The sequence below is a fragment of the Microcebus murinus genome, chromosome 13 (assembly GCF_040939455.1).
Source record: "Microcebus murinus isolate Inina chromosome 13, M.murinus_Inina_mat1.0, whole genome shotgun sequence".
Lineage (NCBI taxonomy): Eukaryota > Metazoa > Chordata > Mammalia > Primates > Cheirogaleidae > Microcebus > Microcebus murinus.
Genome location: NC_134116.1, coordinates 75,904,854 through 75,922,257, shown reverse-complemented (window position 1 = coordinate 75,922,257; position 17,404 = coordinate 75,904,854). Strand labels below are relative to the sequence as shown.

The 17,404-nt window shown below is 34.6% G+C and overlaps 1 protein-coding gene across 6 annotated transcripts in view; it reads left to right on the top strand.

The window, feature by feature from the left end:
* The window catches only part of PAN3 (poly(A) specific ribonuclease subunit PAN3), a 138,431-nt gene that overhangs the window by 37,888 nt on the left and 83,139 nt on the right, over window positions 1-17,404 (top strand). For 5 of the 6 annotated variants that reach the window (XM_012742299.3, XM_020290457.2, XM_012742301.3 and 2 more), the window contains exon 5: window positions 7,468-7,629. The exons of the other annotated variant lie outside the window; for it this stretch is intronic. In XM_012742299.3, coding sequence (XP_012597753.1) covers window positions 7,468-7,629 — 162 coding nt within the window. The remainder of the gene's footprint in view (window positions 1-7,467; window positions 7,630-17,404) is intronic. 6 annotated transcript variants of the gene reach the window in all.

Genomic DNA, 17,404 nt, shown 5'->3' with positions numbered 1-17,404 from the left:
CTTTGGCTGTGCAGAAGCTTTGTAGTTTGATCATGTCCCATTTATTTATTTTTGTTGCTGCTGTGATTGCCTTTGGGGACTTCTTCATAAACTCTTTGCCTAGGCCGATGTCTAGGAGAATGTTTCCAGCATTTTCCTCTAGAATTCTAAGAGTTTCATACCTTAGGTTTAAAAGTCTGTTATCCAGCGTGAGTTGATTTTTGTGAGAGGTGAAAGGTGTGGGTCCTGCTTTAGACTTCTATAAGTGGCTATCCAGTTTTCCCAGCACCATTTATTGAAAAGGGATTCTTTTCCTCAGCATATGTTTTTGTCTGCTTTGTCAAAGATTAGATGGCTATATGAGGATGGTTTTATATCAGGATTCGTGTTCTAATTCTTAAGAAATATAACATAGCCTTGCTTAGCGAAGATATTCCAACTATTTTTATTTTTGATTGCATGATATTCTTGTGTAACATTGAGATTTTTTTTTAATATCATGACACATTCTTTTTTTAAAAGATAATTTTTATTTCAAAATATTAGAGGGTACAAGTGTTCTTGATAAATGGATGAGTTATGTAATGCTGAAATCAGGGCTTTTGGTGTGCTTGTCATCAGTAAAGTGTTCATTGTACCTAATAGGTAAGTTTTTATCCCTCACTCACCTTCTCACCTACATTGAGGTTTTAAGAACATAAGTGACTTTTGTAGCCTTTCTTAAATTATTCCGTAGATAATATTTGTCCCCACCAGTGATCTGATTCATAGCAGAATTTAAACAAAGGTATATATATATGCTTATATATGTAAATCATGTTCTGCTGTGTTTGATATCATTTAGATGAGTTTTAACTTAGTAGTCTCCTCTGTTTTCATCCACCATATGACTTGTGTATTGACTTTACAAATTAAAAGTTCTTTTTCATGTACAGATGTTTATCTGTTCATGAGTCTTTAATAATGACGGTCTGTTTTTTTTATAGACCTACTTGCCTATCCCATCCTACTATTGTCTTTATTTAAACTTAAACAGTGAAAACATAAGGAACCTAATATATTTTTATGAAAAGCTCACAATTAATAATAATGACTAGAGGGATAAATACAACATAATCTTTGAGGCTGACCTGTTTTGTTTTTATTTTTTATTTATTTATTTTTTGAGACAGAGTCTCGCTCTGTTGCCTAGGCTAGAGTGAGTGCCGTGGCGTCAGCCTAGCTTACAGCAACCTCAAACTCCTGGGCTCAAGCAATCCTGCTGCCTCAGCCTCCCAAGTAGCTGGGACTACAGGCATGTGCCACCATGCCCGGCTAATTTTTTCTATATATTAGTTGGCCAATTAATTTCTTTCTATTTATAGTAGAGACAGGGTCTCACTCTTGCTCAGGTTGGGTTCAAACTCCTGACCTTGAGCAATCCGCCCGCCTCGGCCTCCCAGAGTGCTAGGATTACAGGTATGAGCCACTGCGCCTGGCCTGTTTTTAATTATTTTTAAGTCTTCTACCCATGGAGAAAATTCACTGGAGCCCAAGCTTTAGTGATTTGTAAATCTGGATTTACTATTCTAAATCAATTAGCTGTATGAGCCTTTAAAATTCATATGTGTTAACCCTCCTAATTAGTGATTTATGTATAGATAGACCCCATGTTAATGAATAAATGGAATTAGTTTTTTGATTTTAAAAATGCAAGTGGTTTTAATCAGTTTGGGGTCTGTTTTCCCCATTAATGGAATTATAATCTTTTTTTTTTTTGAGACAGAGTCTTGCTTTGTTGCCCAGGCTAGGGTGAGTGCCATGGCGTCAGCCTAGCTCACAGCAACCTCAAACTCCTGGGCTCAAGGGATCCTCCTGCCTCAGCCTCCCAAGTAGCTGGGACTACAGGCATGTGCCACCATGCCCGGCTAATTTTTTCTATATATATTAGTTGGCCAATTTCTTTCTATTTATAGTAGAGACAGGGTCTCGCTCTTGCTCAGGCTGGTTTCTAACTCCTGACCTTGAGCGATCCGCCCACCTCGGCTTCCCAGAGTGCTAGGATTACAGGCGTGAGCCACCATGCCCAGCCTGGAATTAAAATCTTACATTTAGTTCTCATAATTACAAATATGCTAAAATATCAGAATGTTTAATAAGTGAGGGAAGACCATTTGGTCAGAGGAGGTTATAAAAGAAATGAAGGCTTATTTTGAAATAAATATGTAGTAAATTCTAGGCCAAAGGTTTCTAATCAGTGGACCTCAGACTCTTAAGGAATTGCAGGAGGTAGCTTTGCTGAGTTTTACTGCAGAAGAATTCCTATATTCATTAAGCATTGTCTGACGGGAGATATATTTCTCATATATGCACTAGTATTTTTCAAGTTTGTGAAGAATAAAATGCAAATCATTTACAAGTGTCATTTAAATCATTGTTTTCAGAGTACAAATAGTGAAAGTACATTTGCTATGTGTTTTGATATTCCAAGGAGGTTCTTATAATTCAGGGTATTGGAAACCTTTTCTTCTGGGATAACAATTTGTTTTCTCTAGTTTATTATTAATGATTAGATTATGGTGTATAATAATGTGCAACTTGATAATGTGAAGCATTTTGGAGATAGTACTGTTTTGCAATTTCTGAAAGAGTTGTGCCCAGAAATTGGTTTAACTTGCTAGCTTTAACTGCATTTTCTATACTAGCAGTGGTATTTATAGATTGTTCTTTAGCTAGATTTTGAACTTTTTGGAGGAAGAGAATAGCTTTTCTTGATCATTGTATTTTTAAGAAGAACAGAGAAGCTTATCCTAAAATGTTGACTGAATGAATGAATGAAAAAAAATCTATGTGTGTGCATCTAGGCTTCAGAATTACAACAGTGCTAAAATTAGCTTTTATTTTTCTTTCCTTTGACATAGTGAGTCTAGAGACTTACCTCACTAGTTAGAAATGAGAATGGATTTCCCTTAGTTCTAAACCACTGGACATAGCTTTTATGGAATGGGGCAGAGGTTTTTGAAAATTTAGAGTTTTGGGGGCTATGAGTAATGAGACTGAGTGTTTAGGTCAAGCTCCAAAGGGGCAAGGAGCCATAAGGAGTTAGAGTGTTCAACTTTTAAATCCCTACCCCTTTTCATTTTTGGAGGGGGCCCCAATTTCTATTTGCATGACTAGTTGTTTCTTCTCTAGGTCTTTTCTCTGACATTCTTGAGAACTTCATTGCTCAGTGTGTGGTCACCAGATCCAGCAGCATTTGCAGTCTTGGCAGCTTCTTTAGAAATGCAAACACTCAGGCCTCACTCTAGGCCCACTGAATCAGAATCTTTATTTTAACAAGATTCTCAGAAGATTTATATGTTCATTATAGTTTGAGAAGCACTACTCTAGAATACATTCCCAAACTTTTTCTTATCCTTGAAAACTTTTAGTCAAGCCCCAAGGTGCTTTTTAAAAAAATTCTCAATAAAAAGAGTAAAACAAAACTATTTCAACTTTAAATGTTGTTCATTTAGATTTTGTGAAGAAAGATAAAAATCAGTCACTTTTGTGATGAATTGAGACTTGAAAGTTGTATGTATTGAGAAAGAGAAAAAAAAAACCCATTACAGGCTCTGCTGGATATTTTACCACAGAAAAAGAGAATTAGGAATTTTGGTGTACAGTGTTGGCTTAGTAGGGGTGGAGCATAAACGTTATCAGTAGTATATGCAGTTAAAAAATTTTTTTTTCAATAGAGACAGGATCTTGCTCGGAGTGTGGTGGCACAGTCACACCTCACTGCAGCCTCAAACTCCTAGGCTCAATGGATCCTCCTGCCTCAGCCTTCAGAGTAGCTGGGACTATAGGCATGTGGCACCATGCTCAGCTGATTGATTGATTGATTGATTTTTTGTAGAGATGGAGTCTCCTTATGTTGCCCAGACAGGTCTCAAACTCCCAGCCCCAAGTGATCCTCTCACCTTAGCCTCCCAAAGCTATCAGGCCACCCTGACATGGCATTTTAAAATGTTTCCAATTTTATAGTAACCAGCAAGATAGGACTGGTCAGGCTGTGAAGAATAGAGGATCAAGAAGGGAATTTGCCTTTTTTTTGTGTGTGAGGGGGCCATTGCATTCTTTTTTGTTGTTATATTTTTTATTATTATGTCTTTTTTCCCACTTTTTTCTTTTTCTTTCTTTCTTTCTTTTTTTTGACCAGCAGTTTACCCTGAGCAGACCTTACATTCTTAAGGTTGGTTTTAAGGTTGGTCTAGGTAAGGATTTCTGGAAGCTAAGGGAAAGAGAAGAGGGATTGATTATTGCTTTGATGTGCTCTGGAGTAGGGGTCTGGATCTTATAGAACTTGGAAAACTTTGTAAAATAAACATTTCCCATAAAATTTTGTTTGTACCTTTTATTTCCTCATCTTCCATTTGACTTCTGCTTTTCCCTTAGTCCCTACTTTCAGTTAATCACCAATAGCTGTTTTTAACCTGGAAGATTTTCCCATAATTGGGCCTTGGCTATTTCCATTGTAATTGCCTCTAGTTCACATCTTCCTGTCTAGACTAGTGATTCTTAGCCAGAGGCAATTGTGTTCTCCTACTCCCAGAGGACATCCATCTGGGAGTATTTGGAGATATTTTTGGTTGTCACCACCATGGTGGTGGTAAATACTCCACTACTGGTATTTAGCAGGGAGGACAGAGATGCTGCTAATCATCCTAGAATGCACAGGACAGCCCCTCACAACAGAAGTATCCACAGTCTGTAGTGCTGAGGTCTAGAAATCTAACCTAGACTACTGCCAGAGCCCACTAATTTGTCTTTTTGTTTCCAGTTTTACTTCCCTTGCCCTAATTCTTCCTCCACACTGCCTTTCTAAAACACAAATTTGATTTTGTCATTTCCCATTTAAAAGCTTTCGTGAGTTCCCCTTTACCCATGGAATGATGCTTAAACTCCTTACCATAGGACATAAAAACAATGAATTTTTTTTATTGCCTTCAAGTTTCATCTTTTGCTCTCAAGCTGGACCCTCTTCTAATGGTGGACTGAATACTGTGGTTTTCCCCAAACACCACAGCACCCTTATGCCTCTACATATTTCCCACCATCATGCTTTCTATTGCTACCTTCTCTTTTCAGATATCATTTTGTATTCTGTTGCTTATAATGGAATTTTCTAATACATAGTTGATACCATAGATCTTTTTATTTAGTACCATTTAGAAGGTTTTACTTTTGGATTAGAGTTTAATCTCTGGCTATGTACTGAAAAAACTTATATTTATAATGACACATGTTTGGCGATCTCTTCTACCTAAGAAGAAAGTCCTTAGGCTAGATACAGGTATTTGGGGCATAGGGTGGACGGAGAAGAGTGATAAATTCCTGTTAGGAAAAATAAGAAACAGTTATGAAAGCTATTGAGGAGGGAGTATGTTACATAGGATGTATTTAAAACCTTTTACCTTTTTTGTATATTTAATGTACTATTATATATAAAGACAAATTGCATTGTCTATCATAACTGGGTCACAAGTGAGTCAGAATTTGTGAAACATTTAAATCTGTGGTCCCCAACCCCCAGGCTGTGACTTAGTACCAGTCTGTGTCCTGTTAGGAACCAGGCTACACATCACAGCCCGAGCCCCTTTCCTTCTACCCCACCCCCATGCAAAAATAGTCTTCCATGAAACCATCCTTGGTGCCAAAAAGGTTGGGTTGCTGATAAATTACAGAAGACCATTTAAAGCAGTGAATTTCTTGCATTTAGATATGTGACTGGAATTTAGATGTATAAGACCTATCTGACAGGTTGTGATTTTGTTTAAGTAAACATTTTTTGATTCTTTGATGTGTTGAACTTTTCTGGTAGAGTAAGGATAATTTTTTTTTTTTTTTTTGCATAGCCCAAGTCATAGAAGCCTAGTAAGGATAATCTTAAGCCCAGAAATTTTCTAAAAGACAAATTTTAAATTAGTGAATGCTTAACCAAGGTTATGTTATTCTTACTATATATGTCAAAGCTTTTTATAGTTGTCTACTTGAACACAAAAACTATTGAGTTTAATCTTATTCTTTTTCCAAGGAGTTATATTACTAGATACATCTTGCTTTAAAATTCTTTCACTTACCATCTGGTTCCATGGCAGAAAGCATGAAGGGTATATATTTGTTCTAATGTACGAAAGTTCTTTCTGATATAAACAGAGTGACTAGATTGGTTCAAGATTGCATAAAAGTTGAAATATTTAGTCTCATAAAATAATTTATTCTCATACAACTTTCTCCATGGCTATAATTATTGCGTAGGTAGATAATTGCCTTTCTTAATACAAGTTTAATTATTTTGTCCTCTTTAAAGACAGTATATCAGATGCCCATTTGTGGAGTGGAGAATCTAATTTCCATAGGTAGTATTTGCAAGGCTTTTGAAATTTAGAAGTCAGTTGTCTTCCTCTAGAGAAATTTTTTTAAAAAACTTATCTGGCTATGGCAGATAGCCAGAAGAAACTTGTTATGATTTTAACTATTTGTTTCAGCAGTCTTATTATACCTCATGACAGAACAATGAGTAACAATAGATTTTCTTATTTCAGGTTTTAAATTAGATATCTTCTCAAGCATGGATCAGCAATTCTTGAAGGGAAAAAATATATATAGAAATTCCCTTTAAGATGCAATGTAGTGCAAATTTGCTGTAATTAAGAGAAATAAGTTGGTGGAAGCAATCATTAATGTTGACATATAAAAGTCCAGCTAACCACTATTAAGATGGTTTGCTAACTTTCTTATAATGTAAGCCACACTAAGAAATGTATGATTTTATTGGACAGTTTATTCAATATTAATCTATTTATATTACTGAGCTTTAAAAGACTAAGGAAATTTGTGTTGTTATTGTTTTTTTTGGTCTGAAATTATTCTTTTCATTGAGGATGTTAGGTTGAATGCTTCCATAAGATAAAGTGATCTATCCTCTGGCCCAGTGTACATAGAGTCAAAAATCTTTAAAAATCCATTTCTTAGGAATCAGCTGCTTTTTAAAAAGTGGGGTAGTTCTCAGTAGAAAATAAGGTAGTAAGATGAGGAGCAGAAAAGATATAATTTGGAGAACTTTTTAAAAATATGTATTTTATGCCCATGAAGCCATTTCTTCATATTGCAGTGAGAATAGGTAAGTGACAGCAGAAAAATTTTGCGAAGCATTTACTTTACTGACACGTTAATTTCTATTCATTGAATAAGGTCTTAACAGATTATAATGTATTTGTCTAAGACATCTGTTGCTTTATATAATATTGTTCAGCCTATTAGGACTGTGGGTTATTTTGGAGGTGTGGGTTTGGTGCGGGGTGGGAGTTGGTGGGTGGTGATAAGGATATTAGAAGGAAATGTTTTAGAAATTTTACTTGTTTCCTATTCCACCATTCCCAGTATCTTCAATATGTTAGTTATGTTAGTTTAGATTAGTGTGGGGGATGTTAGGAGTGGCCTGGTTTCTTTCCTTCTTTTTCCTAGCCAAGGAAGTATCGCCTGGGGATGCTGGAGGAGAGGCTAGTTCCGATGGGATCAAAGGCACGAAAAGCAAAGAACCCTATTGGCTGCCTTGCTGACAGGTGTAAATCAGGAGTACCCATCAATATGGTTTGGTGGAACAGAGTCACAGAAAACAATTTACAGGTAAAAATAATTTTTATTAGACATTTTTTGAAAAAGTGAATATCTTGGCTGCTTTCTGTGTCTGTGTGGGGTGGTGGGTGTGAAAGGATTGGATGGCTTAGCAGATGTACCTAGGCGATTTAAAATTTTTTTTAATTGGAGTAAGGTTAGTGGCCCAATAACCAACTAAATGATTTTTGTTTTTGGCTTTTTGAACTTTCCCTGCTTTTTAGTATATTTTCCAATTTTTTTAAATTTATTTTTTCCCTTTTCAATTGTGTTAACATTTGAGTTCAATTCTTTTTAATACACAGAGTTAGGGTACTATATTCAAAAGTCATGTAAAATTTATTATAGAAAGTCCCATGCATTTGGAATCTGAACAACAGGAAGCTTTATATGTTGTCTTTTTTACATTTTTACTAGGAAATAAAAATTGTAAACAAATGTGTCAAGGATTTGCTCTAAAACCAACTTCAATTGTATGTTGTCATAGGGTTATTACAGATACATTTCAGTCTTTGTGTCTTCCATTACTTATCGATATCGAATAATGCAAATGAATTTTTATAACTCAAGGGCTAGTTTTTATGTAAGATTTTTGAAGTCTCTACAAAATAATTAATATTCCATTTTAATTTGGATTATAATTATGTTTTTGTTTTTGAAAATTCACAACTGTTGTATAATGCAGTTAGTTTTATTAACCAAAATTACAATTTAGACAGAGGTAGAATATCTTTTCTCCCAAACTTTGAGTAAATTAGCATTTAAAATATACTCCTATTCTGATGCAAAAAAGAAAAAAGAATAAAATATATTCCTAGCCAAAGCCTATAATCCCATATGTATGTACCATGCACAAAAAAAGCTATAACAAAGTTAACAATTTGATTTTATTTCTGTCTCTTATTTTATATTACAAATAGGTTCCACAATATTTTATTCTGTTCAAAACAAAATGTGAAAGGATTGAATATTACCTTTGGGCATAGGAATAAAGAAATTATTCCAGAAATAAATATGGCAAAATGTGCTGTTTGCCCCAACTAAAATTTTGATAGTTTTTCTAAAGACAAGGAAAAACTGGGGCGGGGAGGGTCCACATAATCATATACTTAATATTTCATTGGCAAATTTTGGTATGTCAATTATGAATAACAGTATAGTTATTTTAAGTGAATTTTCTAGTCTTTGAGATCAATAGGAGAGAGATTTGATAGGGGTTGTTAGAATTATTTTTCAGTTTTAAAAAGAAAGTCTGAAAATAAATTGGACCCCAACTGTATAAGAATAGATACAAGTGGAACTGGAATTACTTATAGTTGTAAGGGTGAAACAGTGATCAGTGCAGAGCTATAGATGCTTGAACTCTACACAAATGCCTTCCCCATTCCAGTGGCAGTTCTGAAACAGGTTTTAGTATAGCTAAAAATATCATTAGGTTGGTGTAAGAATATATAGTAGAGTTAATGCTTTTTAACATTAAAACATGTAGTAACAGATTTGTATTAGTGTACGTGAAAATTTAATTGGTGTCATCTGAACCTAATATTTCAAATACTATTATTTTATGCTTCAAATAATTCTTTTCCTTTAAGGACATAGGGAAGGTTATACTCCAGATTTAGAGCTTCATAAGCTCTAAAATGCTACACATTACTGGTCACATGTTAAAGTATTAAAAAATTGCAGTTTACTCTATGTTACTGTCTTCGTGGATTCTTAAACTGAAGACTTGGAGTAGTTTATGCAGAGCATAGATAGAGTTATGGCAATATATATTTTTTGCATTGGAGTTTTTCTCTTTTTGTAAGAGAAAAATAATTTTTATAAATTCATACCAATTTTTCTGCTTTTGTGTGATGCTTACCTTTTAATATTGTTTTATATGTTTTACATATAAAAATTTAAAGGATTATATAGCCAGATATATTCATATTTCCTATTCCATTTTTTTCTTTTCCTTTAAAGCTTAGGTCCTCTCAATCTTCAGGCTAGAGACATATTATTATACTTTATTTTAATAATATAGCTATATTTCATGAATGGTTAGCTTGTGCAGGCACTGTGCTAAACTCTTTACTTATATTGTCTTTTGGTCTTCCTGATAGCTTATGGGATAAATGTTATTGTTAAATGAAGAAACATCTTTAGAGAAGCTAAAGTAAGGACAGGGTTAAACAGCAGAGGAGCAGAAATTTGAACACATGTTTATTAGACTCAGAATCTCTTCACTTGTATGCATTAATTGCACTAGAGCTATAACTTTTAATTAACTAGTTAACTGAAGTTCTGTAGGACAGCTTTTTTGAGGATGATAATGCATGCATAGTTTTCTAGAAATGTGCTGTAACTTATGTATAACTGCAGCATTTGTAAGGTCAGTCCTTTTTCCTTGTGATGCATCTTTTACTCAGTGACATTTAATTACCTTTCTCTCTGGAGCTTTAAAACATTTCTTTGTATTCATTTCTTAATCTTGACCCAACATCTTACCCCTTTTGCACCTCTGAAAACAAAATAAAACTAACTGGTGAACCAACAAAAATATTAACAACAAAATCTTTGAGTTTTTGAACTCTGTGAAGAAATACAGTCATTCACATTGCATTTATTCTCTTCAGTGCTGGATTTCTTTCAAGAGGCCTATAATTCCCTGCCTTTTATTACTTAGTAATCTTTTTATTTATTTTCTACCAAGAATCTCCTGATTAAAAGAACCTGTCTACCAAACATGACATTTATAAAACTAATTCATGGTTTCATTTAAAAATATGTATATATAGACCTGCTTGATTAGAGAATCAAAGAAATATAATATTTTCCTTAGTCTATTGTAGTTTTGCAGAGGGTAAATTTAGTCTTCATAGCTATTTTTTAGAAGGTTAATAATACCCGTTTGGTCTCCATTGCTGTGTTTGTGAATTACCCAGTTGGGGACCCTTAGAGTAGTTTTTACTCTTCTCTTATTTCTTTACCACCCATTTATTCCTTAAATATCTGCAGTTTGGCATTACCGAAGTTTTATGGAAACTCCCCTCAAAGTTAGCTAGAGATCTTAATTGCCAAATCTAGCAGTTTTGCCCAGTACCTTGGTATTTGTGAAACTCTTTCCTCTTAGCACACTTAACTCTTTGTTTAATCCCTGCCTCCTGTTTTTGGTTCACTTGTTCTTTGCTTTTCCTCGTACGTTCTTGGTTCTTGACATTTTATTTCTGTTAGAACTGTCTTCTGAGTTCTCAAGACCCAGATTTTTTGTGCCTTGTATCCTTGCTGGATATCTTTTTTGGTATATATTCTACTCTCACTGCAAATCTGAGAAGTCTAAAACTCAGTATAATTTTTCTGTTCTCCAAATGTACTGCTTCTCTTATATTCTCTTATATTCCTTCTTCAGTTAATGGCATTATCATCTTCCTAGTCATTGCGATGAAATATGCCTTTCCTGTTATCTCCTACATTCCACTGCTTAATATGAGAAGGAAACTACTCAGGTTTGACTCATTAATTGAAAGACAATAAATTGGACAACATATATTTGCTATCATATTAAGTCTATATAACAATAATCACATATTATCTTCACTTGACAAATATAGAAGTTGTGCTTTAAAAAAGTTTAATACTAGTAAGCGGTAGAGCTGAGATTCTAGCCAAGACCTATTTTTCTCTAAATCCTGAAATTTTCCTACTGTACTGTCTGCCTCTAATCTCTGAACTTTAAAAGTCTATAGTATCTTACTCTTCTATCTGACATAGTTTTTTCTTTACACGTAAACATCTTCTGAATAGTTTTTATCAAATCCCTTAAGGATCTGTCCTGTCCTACCTTTCTGGGTCCACTCTTCATATCCATCAACATATGCTACATTCTAATCATATGGATCATTTGTATTGTATATAATATCAAATATGTTGTCAGTTCTCTGTACCCATTGCTAACTGAGCCTAAAAAAACCCTTCCCTCCTTTTTCCTTCAAGAGATGGCTTAAATGCTACCTTCTCTGAATATTTGTTTGTTCAGGAGGTGGGGAGTCAAATACACACACATACCTATTTCTATAATACTTGGTGTTTAATGGTTATTTCATTTTGTTTTGTATTAAATTTGTTCACCTGTTTGTCCTTTTCCATGGAATTGTCAGTGTTTGAGACTAGGCATGTGTTTATTATTTTTGTATGCTGAAGGTATTGTGCTTGTTTGTAAATACTTAATTTTCTTTTATTTGGTAATATATGTAATTTTGTGATAACTTATTCTAATATTTTATATTTTATATAGGTGTAAAATATATTTTACAGGATATGTGGACTTTTACAAATATGGACTTTTCTATATTTTACATAGGTGTGTTTGGGAGGGGGGGAGTGTTATAGTTTCACATGTTACCACTGCTTAGTTTTGGTGTCACAGCTGATTGAGAACACGGGGTGGTGATTTCAATCTTTTGAGCCTGGTAGTATTCTTAATTACTTCTTGACAGTGTTATTTAGTGACAAAGCTTCTCTGTTTTATATTTTTCTCATGATCTCAGCCTAAACACCAAGCAGAGGGTAGATGGAAAGGTCAGCTGACATACCACATCAGCAACACTTTATTTCACCTAAGTGCGATTTTTCCTTCAGTCTCTGCCTAGGATGATTGCCATCATTCTTCCTAACCAATCTATATGTGAATTCAAGATTTTTCATTTGTTCTGTGATTACACAGCTCAGGCACTATTGCTTGAGACTAAAATATTTTATCACTTGCCCTACTGAATTGTTGTGAGGATTCAAATTTCTAAGCACATAATAGATATTAAATAAATGTCCATTCTTCTGATTTTACCTTATCACCTTATCTCCTAAAATTTATCTTTGTTTATTTAGAGTGCAGTTTGTAGTTATTCATATGTGCCTGTGTGATGATATGTATAGAACAGAGCAGTGACACTTGGTCTCTATTAGGGGCTCATGTTTTAATGCTGACTTACTAGAATATTTTCAAAAATAAGTGCCTTTTTTGAAGGGGTAACTTAATGTGTTTCTTCATGTAAGAACTAAGTGTTAACTTGAGTGATCAGATGTGAGAAATGCATGATTTTGTAAATTTCTCATGGTATTGCAGGTTAGGATTTAACTAAAAGCATGACACGTTAAAATCATGTTCATCTTGTTTCAGACCTTTGAAAATAATGGGGTTGTAAATCATAAATTATAAGTGTTACTGTTGTTTTAGCTTACATAAGTGTTAAAATGGATGAGAACTGTTGAATATATTAGGGGATCCATCTGACTTCATTATCTTGTCAGCATCTCTTTTGATGCTATTTTTTCCTCTTCGTAGTCTGATTACATGGCATTTCTTTTAAGAAGTGTTTAATTATAAGAATGCTAACATTAAAATCTCTTGGTCTACAAACTCTCCTGTGAATTCTAGTTGTTTATTGCTGGTGCTTTTAAGATCTTAGAGAGGTGTTTTGAAACTCACCAGACATACTTCAGTCCTTAGTTACTTACTGTGTTTAGGTATTATTATTCTTAACAGATGATTGATAGTCTCTAGGCCCCAAGAAATGGGATAATTTAGGCTTTTGATGGAATGGATTGGGGCTTATAAAGGTGAAGCTTCAACTTGGTTCCTTGGATCTTTGAAAAGTTATAGAACAATGGTGCAGCCTTCCTATAAATTACTACTTTCTGTCTCCCCTTCCACCTTAGTCCCTCTTCTCTTTTTTCCTCCTCTCTTCTCTATAGCTGCTATTCTTTTTTTTTTTTTTTTTTCCTGAGACAGAGTCCCACTCTGTTGCCTGGGCTAGAGTGCTGTGGTATCAACCTAGCTCACAAAAACCTCAAACTCCTGGGCTCAAGCAATCCTACTGCCTCAGCCTCCCAAGTAGCTGGGACTACAGGCATGTGCCACCATGCCTGGCTAATTTTTTCTGTATATTTTTAGTTGTTCAACTAATTTCTTTCTATTTTTAGTAGAGATGGTGTCTCGCTCTTGCTCAGGATGGGCTTGAACTCCTGAGCTCAAATGATCCTCCCGCCTCGGCCTCCCAGAGTGCTAGGATTACAGGCGTGAGCCACAGCGCCCAGCCATGCACTCACTCTAAATGTTATATTTCTAGCTTCTTCTGAACAGATCATTGTCTGTATGACATTGGGCTTCAAATTCCACCTGTCAAAAACAAGCCCCATATATTTTCTTTCAAACCTGTTTTTCATTCATACACACCTATACACACTTATTCATGACTGTATGCCCACGACTTATCTTGGTTATTGATATCACTCAGTATCTAATCTGTGAACTCTTCTCAGTTCTTCTCTCTTCTTTACCTGCCATATCCTTCAGCCACTAAGGTTTGTTGCTTGTGCCACTTTGAAATTGTCTCCACTCTTACTGTTACCGAGTTTATAATTTAGGTCCACTTTTATTTCTTACTTGGACTATATAAGAAAATCTTAAAATATGTTAAATTTTGTGATTAAAAATGGCAGAATTCTTGGTTAGGAAAAATACCTCTAAGTAAATCTCTCTACCTACTGTGGATTGTGACAATGGGTTTTACTATTATATAGCTATGGATAGTAGATGTACATAGGTATAAAAGATAATTGTAGCTACATAAAGTAGTTCTTGCCTCTTTGGAGTGTTGTGATAGTTTCCTGGGCTACTTATTAACTGACCTACATGGATATTTTTGTTCCTTTTAGGGAAAGTAATATTAGGAATGAACTAGGTGGTATACCCTGTGACTTTGAAATGTAAATAACTTCAGATTCTTTTAAGTACAGGTTGAGTATCCCTTATCCAAAATTCTTGGGACCCTAAGTGTTTCACATTTGGGATTTTTTTTTTTTTTAAATATATGTACGTACCTACTGATGGAGCATCCCAAATCCAAAAATCTGAGGTCTGAAATGCTCAAATGAACATTTCCTTTGAGTGTCATGTAAGAGCTCAAAAAGTTTCCAATTTCGGAGCATTTGGGACTTAAGATTTTTGGAGTAGTTTATTCAGTTTGTAGCAGATGAGCAAGCAGTCACCTGGTTCACTTGGTTTTGTTTTTAAATGTCTTCTATCCTCCAGATACAGATTTTCCTTTTTTTATATGCATTGATTCTACTGGTGTCAGTTTTAATGTTGCATATTTCATGTGAATTCTTATGATAATAACCCTTCCATTCAGTGATGATATGCAAATGAAAAAGGGACTGGTGTAAGTGATTTCGTGATTTACAAATCTTAAAAGTTTTTTGTAAAAATTATACTGTTGTTCCTTGATATCCTTGATGTTGGTTCCCAGAACACTCCGCCCCCATACCAAAATCCACAGATGCTCAAGTCTCTGTACATAATATATACATAACTATGTACATCGTCTGCTCTACCTAATACAGTGTAAATACTGTGTAAATGCTTGCTATACTGTATTGTTCTTACTTGTTTCTTTAATTGTTATATTGTTATTTTGGGGGGTTCCTACCCCCCAGGGGCCCCAAATAGTTTCTATTGGTGGTTGGCTAAATCCACAGATTTGGAACCTGTGAATATGACTATGCACTATTGAAAAAATTCAGATACTATAGAAAAGTACAAAGAAGAAAGCAAAAATGTTCTGAGCTATTTCACCACTCAGAGATAAAATCTCTGTTAACATTTAATTTAATTAATTTATTTTTTATGAGACAGAATCTTGCTCTGTTGCCCCTGGTAGAGTGCAGTGGTGTCTTCTTAGCTCATTGCAACCTCCAACTCCTGGGCTCAAGTGATCCTCCTGCCTCAGCCTACTTAGTAGCTGGGCCCACAAGCACGTGCTACCATGCCTGGCTAATATTTTTCTATTTTTGTTAGTGACCTAGGTCTCACACTCAGAATGGTCTTGAACTCGTGAGCTCAAGCAATCCTCCCACCTCAGCCTCCCCAGAGTGCTAGGATTATAGGCATGAGCCACCTCACCTGGCTTTCTGACAAACTTTGTAAATACGAACTGACTAATATCTTGGTAAATTTAATTGCCTATAGCTTCAAGCTGTTTTATATAGAGAATTACTTCATGCTGAGTTCATGAAAATTTTTCTGTTTTGCTCTAGTATAACATAAAACTTACTACTAATTAATCTTCGTTTGGCAGGCTCCAACACATACATACTACTTTTTTCCTATTTTTATTTTAGTCAAATTATAAATAGGAGAATTTTTATTTAGAAGAACACTAATGTGAACCCTTTGGAAATAAATATTAGTGATCAGCTTCCTCTTACTGTTTTCACCAATTTTATCTGATTTAGAAAGTCATATTTCCGTTGTTGGGTCCTTCAATAACAGAGTCCAGTTTGCTTCAGAAAATTTATAAACTATATTACTAGACTAATTTTATGATAGTAATAGTAATTAGATGTTACCTTTCTAAGGTGAAACTTGACTGGTTTTAAATAGATCAGTTTCTAAATAACCCCAAAGTTAAGTATATTTTGACAGGAAATTGTAAATTGACTGTTTAATTATGCTTGAAATAAGGGGGAATTAAAATTTTTAAAAATCTTATAGAAACGTGAATTTGGAGGTTCTTACTAGCCATTTGACTTCTAACTCTGTTCCTCTTTATTCTGTGTTATTTATTAACACTGAAGACTAGTAAAAATAGCTCTTTATGTCCATTGGTTTCATCTTTTTAGGCATTTATAGATTGTTTTAACAAGGCAGAAGAGTTCCTGTCTTTCTCCCTCATTGCTAGTACCCCCTCTTCTACCATCTCAAATAATGCATGACTCTTTGTTCTCGCCAGGACACACACTTATGCACACACATACTTAACATCCTTATTTTGGGCACAAATCTTTTAAATTAGTCCCAACTATGCTCCTTTGTCACCACAAAAACAAAAGAAAAGTGATGAAGATGAAAGACTAGAGCCTCTGGTTTTGGAAAAAAGTCGATAAGTATTAATATCAATATTTTATCTCCTGTTATTATATATATACTTGTGTGTGTGTGTGTGTGTGTGTGTGTGTGTGTGTGTGTGTGTATAGGCTTACTTCAGCCAGAGACAGTGGAGACTTGACCTGGTCAGTCTAATTCAATTTCAGCAATAAAGCCTTCAAACAAAACGTTCCCTCTTTATCTGTTTCTTCCCTCCTTCCCTTCTTCATCCTCTTTTTCTACTTTTTTCTTTTTCTGTCTTTCTTTTTTGGTGGATGAATTATGGGAGGTGAACTGGAGTTGAGAAAGCGCAGAGTCAAGATAGTTGATTGGGATGATATTGCAGTAAATGTGTGGGTAGAGATGATAGTGGTCTAGAGTAGTGCACTGGCAGTGAGTGTCATGAGTAGTGGTAGTTGAGTTTGAGAAATATTTATGAGGTAGAATAGACTCCAAGATTTGATGCATCAAATATATCAAAAGCATAGGTTAGTTGAGACATACTTTATCTGTTTAGGAAAGAAATTATACAGAAGGCACAACAAAACTTGAAAAGAAAAACCAACTTTATAAGGTTGTAGATTGAATTACTCACAAGTTGTTTGAAATGCTAGTTGAAAAGCACCTCTCTAGTGGGTGTCTGATCTAACCAAAAAGAGTTTGCTTATCTTATATATTGTTAACTCTAGGTCAAATAATTTCTTAATGTTTTGAAAATATTACTACTGAATTAATCTGTGGCCAAGGTGGAAAAGCATGGATAGAGCTTACTTTTTCTTTACAAACAGCTAAAACACTGAATAAAATATATGAAACAACAGTTTTTTAGACATTTGATACCAGGTGGTGGAAGACAGTGATCCCTGAGAGATGGGAAAGAAC